Source organism: Harpia harpyja, chromosome 6 (assembly GCF_026419915.1).
Source record: "Harpia harpyja isolate bHarHar1 chromosome 6, bHarHar1 primary haplotype, whole genome shotgun sequence".
Taxonomy (NCBI): Eukaryota; Metazoa; Chordata; class Aves; order Accipitriformes; family Accipitridae; genus Harpia; species Harpia harpyja.
Window position 1 is genome coordinate 7339173 of NC_068945.1, and position 13328 is coordinate 7352500.

General features: G+C 44.8%; 1 protein-coding gene across 1 annotated transcript in view; it reads left to right on the forward strand.

The window, feature by feature from the left end:
- CCND2 (cyclin D2) overlaps positions 1-13328 on the forward strand; it is a 38519-nt gene that overhangs the window by 21404 nt on the left and 3787 nt on the right. The window contains exon 5 of the mRNA XM_052790421.1: positions 12919-13328. This exon is cut by the window's right edge and continues 3787 nt beyond it. Coding sequence (XP_052646381.1) covers positions 12919-13074 — 156 coding nt within the window. The 3' untranslated portion in view covers positions 13075-13328. The remainder of the gene's footprint in view (positions 1-12918) is intronic.

The window sequence follows — 13328 nt, forward strand, 5'->3', positions numbered from 1 at the left end:
ACAGCTTCAGTTCTCTCACTTCCTAATTTCTGGTGCCTGAGAGCTTGTTCGTGCAGTGACACAATTAATTCATCATCACTGTGTGAATGATTTTGTTTTCAAAGAGGCGGTTAGGGAAGAGGAAGAAATGAGAGCTCCTAGGCTTCAGGAGCATCATGCGGTGGAAAAGTGAGGGAACTCACAGAAATTACAGTTCTGCAGAGGGAAAACTTCTCGCCCCCCCTGCCTCCTGGTAGCCCACAGGAAATGGCAGAGAGCTGGGGGAGAATCCTTCCAGACCGGAGGGTCCTGGGGGCTTCTGCTTCTTTTTCTCTTGGTGTGTGGGATTGCTAAGCATGGAGACAGATGATGGGACTTTCTGATTGGCTTTCCAAAAAATGTCACTGTCTGAGGTGAAGCATGAAAAATTTCAGCTTCAAAGTTGCAAGTATATGAAAATAAGAGAATGATAATGAAATCCTGATGCAGCTTAACTGCAATGAGCTTTTCTGAACTTCTACTGTTTTATAATGATAATTTGAGGGTGCTATCTGTTTGCTAGGAAATAGCAGCATAAACCAGGAGGCTGAAATCAATGGAGTTATTTTAGATTTACACTGGTGTAACTGAGACCGGAGTTTGGCATTTAGTGCTATGATGTTTTTAATGGATGTTTCATTAAGAATTAGACCAAAAATATGTTATTAATAAACAGCATTTAATTTAGAACCCAGCTGTTGGGTAAGCAAACAACCAACACATGAGTGTTTCTTTCAAAAACACATTGGTGTCAGCTATCCTTGTGTGAATCCAAAGCAGTGCTCCAGACTGTAGATGAGATCATACAAGGAATCCTGCCAGTGTCATTCTAGGGGAAACAGTTATTTCTGATAAATAGCTGCCCTGGGCCATTTGGTGAAGGTTGAATCACAGTCTGAAGAGACAGTGACAACGAGGCCATGCAAACCTCGGTTTCATTACTCCTTCCACCTATGAAAATAAACACCAGGGAGCTACTCTTGGAGAAGCTGAGAAGCTCAGAAGCCTTATGGGTAGTGAAAGTAGCTCTGTGTGGTATATCTGAATTGCCTTTTCTGATCATTATTGTCCCAAAGAGTCGTTAAGACCTAGTCCCACACAGCTTCACACAGCTCTGCAGGATGGGGATTGCATGTTCTGATCTATTTTGCTGCCAGAGGGTGGGAACATTTCCTTTGCTGTTGCTTGAAGACAAGAGGAGAGGTTGGTGGGCAAAGAGTTAATAGACCTACTCACAGGAAGCCGCCGAGCTCCCTGTGCATCTCTTGGTGGGTCATTGCAATGGAAAAATAAACAACTCGGGAAGTCAGGAATTTCCATAGCATCCCAGTCCAGCACTCCAGTGCATGCAGTATCCTGTCCCTGGTAGAGCCAGATGCTTCAGAGGAGGATACGAGCATCCCCGCTGTGTACAATTACGGGATGTGAGGAAGGATAGCTGCATGGGTAGGGCACATTTTAAGACCTTGCAATCAATATTCTGCTTTGCCACAGACCTGTCTTGGGCAAATCTATCTCCTCACCTCCTGGAAGAGCAGCTGTCAGTTCAGTGTGTCAGCTCACTAGCCGTGGGTCTGGAAACCGCCTCTCTGGCCATGCCTGGCAGCGTTGTCATAAATCATGTGCGGGGCATGCATCCCCTGGCCTGGTTACTGCTTGCGTCTCCCTTGAGTCTGTCCTGAGCCCTTCCATTCTCTGGTACCCCAGATCTCCGTGAGGAGAAATACATAAGGTTTCTGAGGAGCTCAAGAAACTACTGCAGGGATAGGTAGATGAGGTCTTTACCTGTTACAAAGCACCTTGGACCAGAATTTTGTAGGCTAAAATCAGTGAGAATTAGGCACACAACTAAGTTTTAAAAATAACCCTACTTTGAGCAGAAGGTTGTGTTAGGTGACCTCCAGAGGTTCCTACCAACCTCTTTCTATGAGGCTGAGTGCGCTGAAACGTAGAAACAATTATCTCATACTAAAAATGTGTTCAGGTTTACATCATTGACAAAAGCTGGCAAGGTTAGATCCCAAATTAAGCTGGTTAGTAGCTGTTTGTGTAATAAACTCTGTAGCACCATAGCAGCCAGAAGGGCTGGCCAGTTTCACTCTGTGTGATAGTGAGGGTTGTATGTGCACGTAAGGAGCATCTTCTTCCTAGAGCCCAGCTCTGAAGGTTGCATCCGGACAAAAGGAGTTGTCCTCCCCAGCATCAGCAGCCGGGGAATGGTTTTCAGGCAGAGCCAACACATAAGCTTGTATGTGGGCACAAGTCCTTTTTAAAAGTCTGTTCCCAGATGGGAACTAGTGTGTATTGAGTGGTTTTGAAAATCTGAAGCATGTTTAAGAGCCTGAGGTAGAAAGAAAAAAGGAACCAAGCTTTCCTTAAAGTCTTGTCGGAACAGCTGGCTGTGAGCCCTTGAAAATGTGGAGTCAGGCTGTTTTGAAGACCAGGTCCATAATAAATGGCATTTAAAATATCTCCACTTAAATGTGCTACATATGTCAGTGCTGGGATTTTTTTTTTTTCCCCCAAGGTCTGAAAAGTCCCTTCATAAAGATCCCTGCAAATTTCTGCACAGAAACATGTTCAGAACCACCAGGCTCAGGAATTCAGTTTCTGTTGAGCAGCAGTATAAAATCATGGAAATCTGTCTTGAATGGATAGCATTTGAACATTGTCCCTATGGCACATACACCATTTATCCCCTCCTTTGTAGTGTTTAGGGCCTGTGGTTTTGGAACCAAGTAACAGGACTCGCTGTATCTTATCCTGCCTTATTTGTTGCAGACCGCATTTTGTATGCAAGGAAACAACAGACAAAATAGCCTCCAAAAGAAAGGAAGAATGAGATAGTTTCCTAAGTTGTCTTTGCCTGAGTTGGCAGCTGCTCCGCTTCATTCAGCTTTTTGTTCCCCAGTGAGTGCTGTGCGTGTGTAGCAACAATGGGGTGATGCAGTTACACCGCGGGCTCATGGCGGAGTTCCGTCAGATCCATTCATAAATACAGCCTCGGCCGGCACGCCGAGGAAGCCAGGCCCCCCGAGGAACCGGCTCCACAGCCCAAGCATCGCTGCCGGAGGAGCTCACAGGCCGGCGATAGATAGTCTGGTCAGAGACTTGCATCTGACCTCCGGCGGGGAATCCTTGCTTGGCTCATACAGCTTTGTAAAACGCAGGCGGGTTGTCACAGCTTTTTTAAAATCCTGTTTTTCAATAAATGCTCGTGGCACTTACTACAGCAGGGTAAATTCGCAGCTTTTCACCATTGCAAAGTATACCTGTTAAGACAGGGATTATCAGCTTGAAATCCCAAGTCACGTTAAGCAGGGAGTATAATTTCAGGCATGGCATCTGCCCCTGGATCACCCTGCCAGTGTTTTGGCTTTACTCTCACTTTTTCCAGTTCTGAAAACATTGTTCTCTCCTGTTGCTATGAGAAATACCCACACAAGTAACAGGAAACCAACAAACTGACTGTTGAAGCAAACAGTGGAACCGAATCTAGAAAGTACACTGTTGAAAGTGCTGAAAAGACCGAAAAATTGCAGAGAAAAATGTGCCATCTTTCAGATGTTTGATGTTAGTCATCTTATATATTGCATTATTACAATAATGTAGCAATAGTAAGTGGAGAAATTCTGGCATAGATGAATTTTATTTTTTTAAAGTGAGATGTCCTCATTAGTCTGCATGAAATGCCCTTTGGAACAGCAAATCACTATTTTCTGTACTTGCAGATGGAAAAACAGAGACAGACACTTATCTGTAATTGATGCTCTTTGTTACAGTAGCAAAAATAGACACATTTAGGAGGGAGAATATTTCTGTTTTTAAACTACATCCATTAGATGTGAGATCACTGAGATACAGTATGTGTAGTAAATGGGCATGATATTCCCACAGCAGCTTTTCAGGCTCTTGTTTTGGAGAACGTCGTCGAGCTAAAGGCCAGCGCTCGGCACACGAAGGCCCTGCTTTGGGAAGGAATCCCTGTTTATGTAAACAATGAAGCATGTGCTTTGGAGAGGTTTGAATTGGGGCTTAAATGTGAACCAGCGGAGGAATCCAGCCGTCTTTTGTATTTAGGAGTACAGATGACACGTTCCATGCTGGAATTTATGTAAATCCCAACTCTGTAATGCATGTCTGATGGCTGCTTTCTTAGATTATCCAAGCAATGCATACATGACTGGTGAACAGTATTGTCACTTCAAATATCTCCAGCATCCTTTCCATTTATCATACCAGGTCCCGCACCTAAAAAAAGTCCTTTTCTGATTTCCCTTTTGCAATTAGTTTTAAGAAAGAGGAAGAGATTGGGGCTGTTAACAGTCATTTGTGAAGTAATTAATGTATATGCGGAAAACCAACCACCCTTTAACACAAAAATGCCAGAAGACTTTTGCAGCGTTCCCAGCTTTGGGACTTTGAGCACTCAGCAAAGCACCCAGGGTTTGGATCCAGGCTCCTAAATCTGGCCAGGAAATACAGGACCATCAAGAAGTATCTGGTAGTTACGGCTCAGTATTTTGCATCGTTCGTATGCATATGTTATATACAACAACAGCCCTACTGTTACTCTTTTGCTGCTGGTTGTAAAGGAGAGTAAGGTTTGGCTTTTGAAAGCCCTTGAGAAACATCCCACTAAGTCACTGAGCGGGATTGTCCTCAGCCTTGGCATTGCAAAGGATTTCATGAGTCTGCCTTGCTGGTGGCTTGAGCTTGGCACAGCTCGGGCTGTGGTAGCGATGGCGGGCGTGCCGATCCCTGCCGACTTTCCTGGGGTTGCCAGGCTGAGAGCTCTTTGGCAACTGGACGTCCATACGTCCCACGCAGGGCTCTGAGATACGGTGTCGCTTCTCTTCGGTCATTTCTCACTGGTCTGATCAAAGCTGTTTAACTGGCTCAGGCTTTGGCTGGTGCTGGTCTTATTTATTCTGTGGTTGATGATGCACAAGACCTCACCATAAAGCTAAGATCTTGTCAAGGTTTAATAGATATTTAAATTTAACAGAATTAAAATGGAGCCTTGTTAAACAGTAGTTTTGCAGTCTTTGGTTTCTTCCTTAAATGCTGCCATAATGCATTTTCTCTAGACACTGGTATTCCCAAATGAGTGCCATCTTGGATGGGCAAAAGCTGGGTGGCTGCAAGGCTCAGACCAGTTTCCATGTACCTAGGCATTTCCCTAAATCTAGTTTTTGATAAACAAACATTAGGAGGTTCGCTGGGGCAAGTTTTCTTATTTCTTCTCCCAGGCAAGACCAAAACTGAGATGCAAAAGGGGAATCTAAAAATGACGATACAGAAAGCGCTGTGTCCTGAGGCACTGTGGAAGAGACCAGAGCTAAGTCCATCACTTCAGCACAGCATCCCTCATTGCCTGCCGGAGTCAGTGAGCGGCGGAGCTGTGGTGGTTGCTGGCACAAGGAGCGCACGGTCTGGCAGACCTGGGTGTTATGGGACCAGGATGGATCCACGGGTGCGCTATCATTTCTTGGCCCTGCCTGGCTGTGACATGAATCTGGTGGTTTAATTCTGGTTTAGAGTGGTTGTCATTGTGGGAGTAGGTGCAATAAATACACAGCCGCAGTTCCCTTACGGTTACAGAAGCTCTGGATTGATTCAAAATGGAGAAAGAGAGAAAAGATGCGTGGCTGAAATAGTTTACCTTCTTGTGATAGCCCTCCACTGTCGGCATTTGAGAGGATTGATCTTTTTCTTTGTGGAGAAGGTGATGCACTGCTGCTCAGTTGCTGCGGGATCCGATGCAGAGACCATTGTCATCTGAAAGGTACCATCTGCCAGCTTCAGTTTGGATGGGGTGCCAAGGAAGACTTCAAAATGGCTAGATAAAGTCTATGGCAGAAATCCAAGCCAAGTTACTAAAACAGCTATAAAATGATGTCTTTTCAAGACCCCCCCTTTTTTTTTCTTTATCTTTTTCTTTTTCTTTTTCTTTATCTTTTTCTTTTTTTTTCTTTTATCAGTCCAGTCATGATCTTTCAAGATGGAAAGGATGTCTTATACCTGTTTAACTTAGTAAAACTGGGGTGACAGGCTGCATGGGTCACGATGAGGTGGTCCTGGAGCTCGGAGCAGTCAGGACTGAAAATCCCAGTGATGACCAGTGCAAAGCGAGAGCGTGTTGGTTGAGTTGAGTGGGATGCCTCCCCTAATAGCTTGCCAATGCATTATAAACATCAGTTTAAAACTGGAAGCTGGGGAGCAGTATAGGGCATATATATCATAGAGGTGTTGAAAAGTTTGAGGAAATGAGTTATGTATAATATTCTGCAGGACCTTTCCTAGTGCTTGTGCTTTCTTTCAAGATTGTCATGCATGGAAATTGAAATCCTTAATTATTATTGACTTAAATAAGTAGATCCTCCTTCTAGTCATTTTCACTGCCAGCATTTCCATCACAGCCACGAGGGTAGTCCTCACTGGACACAGAAAAGCATTGCTTTTCCTTCAAATGCATTTCAAGTGTGCTAGCAAAATCACCCAGGGGTGAAGAAGTTTCAGGAAAAAAAAAAAAAAAAAGAAACCCCAAAGTTAATTGCCTTTTTAGTTCTGTGCATGCTGAAGTAAAAATAAAACTATGGAATGGAAAGTACCTGAACTATTTTAATCATTAAAACTACTAGACCATATAGAAGAATGGGGAAGTTGATCCATGTGACACACACTTAAAAAACTTTTTTATAAAAACAACAAAGGCAACCCTACAATATTCTGAAGGAATGGCCCAGTCCCTGTATTGCAAAATCTAAGGCCATTACTTCAGTGCCCTATAGTGTTCTTTCAAGAAAGATTTGCTGAAAATAGTGCAATTCATACTTTTTTTCTTTGATATGTTTTTTAAAGCTTTAATTTTCTCTTGTCGGTGGTATCTGGAGCTTGCAAAATGAAAGTCCACCAGTAAAATATGTACGCATGCTGCAGCAAATCCACATGAAACTTGGAGGAGTTAAAAACACTGCCTCATGGGAATGCCAGGCCGTTTGTCCTGATAGGGTTTTTGTAGTTTTTGTATTGTGTCATTTAACTCTGGATTGACAGAAAGTTCCAGTGAAGCAAACAGAAGTGGTAGCCCCATCTATGAAACAAGCCACTTGCTGTATCCCACTATGGCAATTGGGCTAAGAAGATACTCAGAATAAATTCTTTTTTTTTTCCTTTCACCTGTGAGATTACTATCCAGCTGGTGTGCTTCATATGTCTTAAAGCTAGTTGCAGACTGAGACAGTGCTTCAAGCGCACAGCAAAGTTGGTTTTAGGATTTTTCATATAAGAGTACAAGCACTTTGCTCCCATGTCACATCATTGGCCAGGTGTAAACTTCTGCCAATTCCAGTTTATTAAAAAAGCCATTGACAGGTTTAGGTGGCATCTCATCTGGCATAAAACACATTGCTCAAATCCGTCCACAGCACTCTGACATTGTTCTGTGCCAGGTATCATCTGTTGGCCCGCAGCTACCACGGTGAGTAAAAACCCATCGTGCGACCTGAACACCTCAGCAGAAACGGTGGTGTGGGCCTGTGCGTGATCGTCAGCAAACCAGGATGGCTGGCGGATCGGGTAGCGCGCAGAGCCAGGATTAACGATTGCACAGCCTCAGGTAGATGAGTTTGTTATATTTCCCATCATCAGTACTGGGGAGTCTGGGCTGCATCTGCTGGTGTGTTCCAGCTCATTTTGCTGCATGACTGAGGTTCACTCACGAATCTAGCGTTGGGGGTTTTTTCCTTACTAGATTTTGATTGTAGAATGGGACAACCTGCAAAATAAAGGTTTCACCATTTTTGGTTTGTGCTGGCCAGGCAGTTTTGGCTCCTGGGTGGATGCTTCATAGACAAGACTAATTAAACCAGAAGGTATTACTCAGACTAATAAAAAACTGAGTTTTAGTATGCAAATAGCAACACTTTTCGGGGAAGCTATTTCATGCTGAATGCAACATGCTGGTTATTTTACCATAGTCATCTTTGTTTTAAAGAATCCAGTGGTACACTATTTAAAGTTCAAAATGTAAGTGTAGACCAGAACTAACACATGACAGAAATAATACATCAGTGGCCTGTGGATCCCTGTGTGAAATAAAATCTGTGCAAACTGTGACAGTTCCAGTCTGGGCCCCTTCATTGGTTTTATGTACAAAATGAAGACATCAGAAATGACCCATTTCTCTATAGGATTACCTAAAGATTTTAGCCTCTTCATACATTAAATGAAGCATCATATTGACCATCAGAAGTTTGAATAATAATGGTGTAAATGATCATATATGAGGGTGTTTAGAAACAGACAAAGTTGGCTCCAAATACTCAAGCCTTATGTTCTGTGTGTCACCACCCTTCCTTCCACAGGCCTGGCTGCAAGGAAATTGCCTCATTAAGCTCTCCAGTCTGAAGCTGCTTGTAAAAAATCTGGCTTATTTTCAGAAGGACATACTATTTTGAAATTGTGCACCACTGTGCTTTAACAGAAGAGATTCTTACACCCCCCAAAAAAGTGCATTATGAGTATTGTCTGTTACAAGAGTCTCCAAACCTGGTGCTCCTGCTCTTTCTTCCATTTGAAAATGCCTTGACCCTTGAAGTGACTTGGTGCCATTGCCCTCTCACAAACAGGTGAATGCTGACAATGGACCTAAAACCCGCCCAAGCTAATAACGGGATTTTCTTTATCCGAGTTTCTGATAGCTTTTGCCAGATAGGTACTTTGGAAGGAGGGCCGAGGAATTTGTCCAGCTCCCATTGTTAAACAAGCAGTTCTGGTATTATGAAATCACTAAGCCCCCGGTAATACAAGAGCAAGCCCCAGCTATTTAAAACCTTTACCTGATTAAACAAAAGTACATATTCTTACCTTAAAAAAATCAGCTTTTCCAGCAGCAGCAGGAAAGTGGCAACAGACAGAGAAGCCCTTCTCCTTACCTTTTGCTAAAAGGAAAGGAAGAACCTCATGAGGTGAGGAAGGTTAAATTTTGCTTATCTGTCCTGCATCTCATCACTAGAAAATCCACTGTGCTCACATTTTATTGCATCTTCAAAGGCATTTGCCTCGGTCTGTCACTTTGGAGGCTTCCTGCTCTGCGCTGAGCAAGCTCAGACACTAAAGCTTCCCTTCTCGACAGGAGCAGGAGGCCAGCAGGCAGCAGCCCCAGCCGATGGGAGTGCAAGGGGGGACGGGCTGCTGCCCACTGCTCTGCCTGCCATTTAGGCATACCCTCCTCCACCAAACGCCAGCTATAATGAAGCCTATGCATGAACCATGTGTTTGGTGACTCTGCGTTTTTTTGATTAACCTCCTGCTGGCACGGTTGCTACATGAGGAGTTTTGCAGCATGGGGTGCTGGGAAAAGCAGCGGGCGCTGGTGTGAGGATGGAGATGGGGATGCAGCCCAACATGGGTCTACCCAGGGCCACAGCCTGGGCACTGGGATGAGCTGGTGTCCTGTCTTGGGGCAGGGGAAGCAGTGACCAGGCACACCAAGACCAGCATTTTCCAACACAGCCTGCCTGCTGTTTCTCTTGAGTGGTCATTTCTTTAGTACACCAATAATCCCTGCATCCCACTGAGCTGACTCGACATTTGAGGTGCTCCGTGGTTCTGAGCCCCAGGGTTATTCACTGGTTGCAAATGATAGCGAGTATGCACTGGCTGTGGCAATGCAGTGGTGGTGCCCATGAGATACCTTTGATCTTCCAGGAGCATCGCTCCTGCTCACAGAGCGTCAGGATGAATTACAGGAGTGACAGAAACCAGGGCATGTCCTGGAGGTGGCTACAGAGAGCTCACGGTGATCTCTGCAATGCGTCTGACACAGGAGTCGTTCCAGTGTATGGCCGAGGACTGGTGCGACCAAGAGCAGGTTGCAGCACTCCCTTGCTGTATTGTGGGCTACACTGGTGCCTGCTGGAGCTCAGGAGCAGCATGCGGTGCTCTGTGAGACAAGGAGCCTATGGCCAGTCACCTGAATTCAGTGTTTGGTGCTCCCCAGGCCATCTTGAACAAACCCTCTGTGTCCCAGCTTCCTTTGGCATCATGCTTCATTTGCATTCTGGCTCTGCAGCAGCGGTATGGCACATAGGTACCATTTTTCCTATAACCTGGTTTCCAGAGGAGGGAAACGGGGGTGCCTGGACTGGCAGGGGACTGCCGTGCACCCCCGCAGGGACCCTCCTGTGCTCGGCTGGGCTTAGATGCAGACAGGGATGGCAGTTGCCTTCCTCCAAAGGACAGAACTCCTCGACCATAAGGGCTCTGAATGAATGCAGTATGCAGTTTTCTGAGCCATGTATCTTTGCTAACCTTGGGCTGCATTTCTTGAAGATATCAAAAGGTATCTGACCCCCCCCCTCCATGTTCCATGCCAAATTCTAATTATACTTCTCAAAAAAATAAAACAGTTGGAAACTTTGCTTAAGAGCTGGCTAATGTTGGTAAAATCACCTGCTTTCCGTAACCCTTTCCTTGGACATAGCAGCACTTTTTTTGTTGTGGTTTCTCCCCTTCCATAAAAAAGCCAGCCTGAGGCAGAGGGCAGAGCGTGGGAAAGTTTAGCTCCAGTGACTGAGACTTGGGAAAGTTGCTAGCAGTGAGAAGCATTGCTTACAGCAGAGCTGCGCTGGGGTAGGTACAGTATGGCTACAAGCCAGTTAACTTGACCACAGCTCCTTTTTCAGCTGCAGTCCCACAGTCCCTGGCTCTCAAGACAAAAGGTGAACATGGAGCAGGCTCGGTCTGCCCGCCGCACGCACACAACGTTGTAGCAGAGATTTTTCATGTCACCATGCCCCGTACCCTTGTTTCACAGGGGTGTTACTCACCATGCTGAGGGAACAAACTCCTGAGTCAGATTGCTCACGGGTAGCCCAGATACTCAGGGGATTTCAGTGACATCTCTCTCTGGCTTTAGCTGGTGTGATCCACATCACTGTGAATATTTTTGTCTCTAAAACAGCCAGCATCTCATCCAACCCCTTTTTCCTGGGTCAGTTTGAAAAGCCATCCCTCACGGCCTCTCTTTGGCAGATGCACCTTCAGAGCAGGGCAGTTTCACGACAAGGAGAGGACATGATTTTGCAGCTAGCACCTGCTGGCTAGTAGCCAAGAAAAATGGGTGTTTGTGACCCACCGGAGCTAATTGCGTGCATCATGAACATCAATGTCGTCAGCGGAACAGATAGTCTGCATTTGACGTGTTTTCCCAGTCTGGCTAGGATGACAAATTGAACCTCCATACATGAATATTTCAAACTCTCCTGAATAACCTGGTATTGCATGGAGAAAGTGGGCATTGTTGGTCAGCGCCCAGCTCCCCAGCGTCGCAGTCGCGTTGCATACTCAGTTCCCGGGCTGACACAGGCGCCCGTGGGATGCCGGGGAGGTCGGTGCCCAGCTCTGTTCTTCAGCTACCTTGCCTGGAAGTGGGAGTGGCAGTACTGGGTCTCACCGCCCCTGCCAGATGCTGCCAGGGCTCTGGTTAAAATACTGTGCTGTAAAACTCCTTGCTACCAAAATCTGCATTTCTCTGAAGTCTTTGGGAGAGACCCAGCTCTCATACAGACTGAGGCTTCAGTGAGTTTACAGTATCAGTACCTTTTCCCATATTGTAGGACAACTCCACGGGGCTGCTTTTAGAGAAACCCATTTATCGTAGCACCACCTGCCCACCTACACAGTGTTGTACTAATACTCTCAACAGTCCCAGCATGCTGCACATAATTGTGTTTATACAGTCATGGCTTGGGTTTTCTTTTTCAGTTTTGGCTATAACCAAGTGTTTGTCAATGTTCTCTCACACTTTTTTTTTTTAAATACCCATATTATTTGGTCTTCCATCATATTATCAAGAATGTGGAACATCCTGTAATATTTTAATAGTCGTCGTCTTCGTTGCTGTGTCTGGTTTAAGTGGGGGGGATCCTTCGCATTTGTTTATTTATACTTCATGTTCATTGCAGGACTCCTAATGTACAGGGCTCCCAAATCTGTGTTGCTGTACTGTATCCTGCTCTTTCTCCAAGTGTTGTGTAGTGTAATTTGTAATGTATTGGACTCTGAGGCCTGGCTGTGCATTTTTGACTTAGATCTTTTTCTAGTAGCTGTCCTTGCTTCAATGTCTTCTGTGAATTATTGCCAATAACTGTTCCTCAGGCTGTTAAAATAGTCCTGCTCTCAGAGTGAAGGTGTGGGAGCATACCCTACACCTCCTCCTCCTCCTCCTCAGCTGCTGAAATCACTTTTCTTCTCTGGAATGCGCTCAGAGAATGATAACATGGCTGCATGTTTGGGGCTGCATTGTTTGTTCCCCTTCTGTGAATTTTCACAGATAAACGGACCATGCTTTTGCCTTGGGGACCCAAATGCATGACTGATAAAACCTCAGCAACAGAGCACTGTGCTTTTTCAGGGACCTCAAACCTTCTCCTTCACTTTGATTTACCATCAATTTGCTTGATGGTAAAACTGAAGTGCCTCTGTCTGTGTGACTTTGGTATAGCACATGTCAGTTATTTCAGAATAATGCAGCTTTTTTGTAGTGAAGACCCACCCAAGTCATTTCACCCTGTGTAGGGGAATGCAGAAATTCATATACACCGCCCTTTGTTTTTTGCAACACTTTGGGTTCCTGCTCAAGAAGACCACACAAATGAGCAAGACCAGGTAAAATATTAAGATTTGGAGAGTATAATGAATATGGCATTAGCATTGTTTAACCCAGGGGGTTTGTACACAGTGGTTACCTGTGAGAATTCAAGGTCGTTTCCTGTCACAGCAGGCGCTCCTCGGGAACGCCAGATTGATGCTCTTCCAACTTCTACTATCTCAGTAAGAAAAAAAAGACTTATCTATCTCCACTAACAATTCAATTTGCTTTCTGTCCTCTAGGACTGCCTTAAAGCTTGTCAAGAACAGATCGAGGCGGTGCTAGTAAACAGCCTTAGGCAAGTCCGGCAGCAGCAACAGCAAAGCAATCCTTCTAAGACGGTGGACGAACTGGACCAGGCCAGCACTCCCACAGATGTGAGAGATATCAACCTGTGAGGATATCGGCACAGAAAGTCATGCTTGCTCCCCCCAGCCCTTTTATTTTTGTTATTATTTTTAGAGTGAATTTTTTTTTTTTTAATCTGCTCCCACATAGAACGTATTTAAAGCTCTTTTAGGTAAAAAAAAAAAATACAAAAACTGAATAATGAAAAAAAAAAAGCATTTGGTGCCTGTGATGTTCTACAGAAGGGAATCCCACAATATATTTGGTAACTGCTATTTGATTATGTATCAGTGATATTAAATGC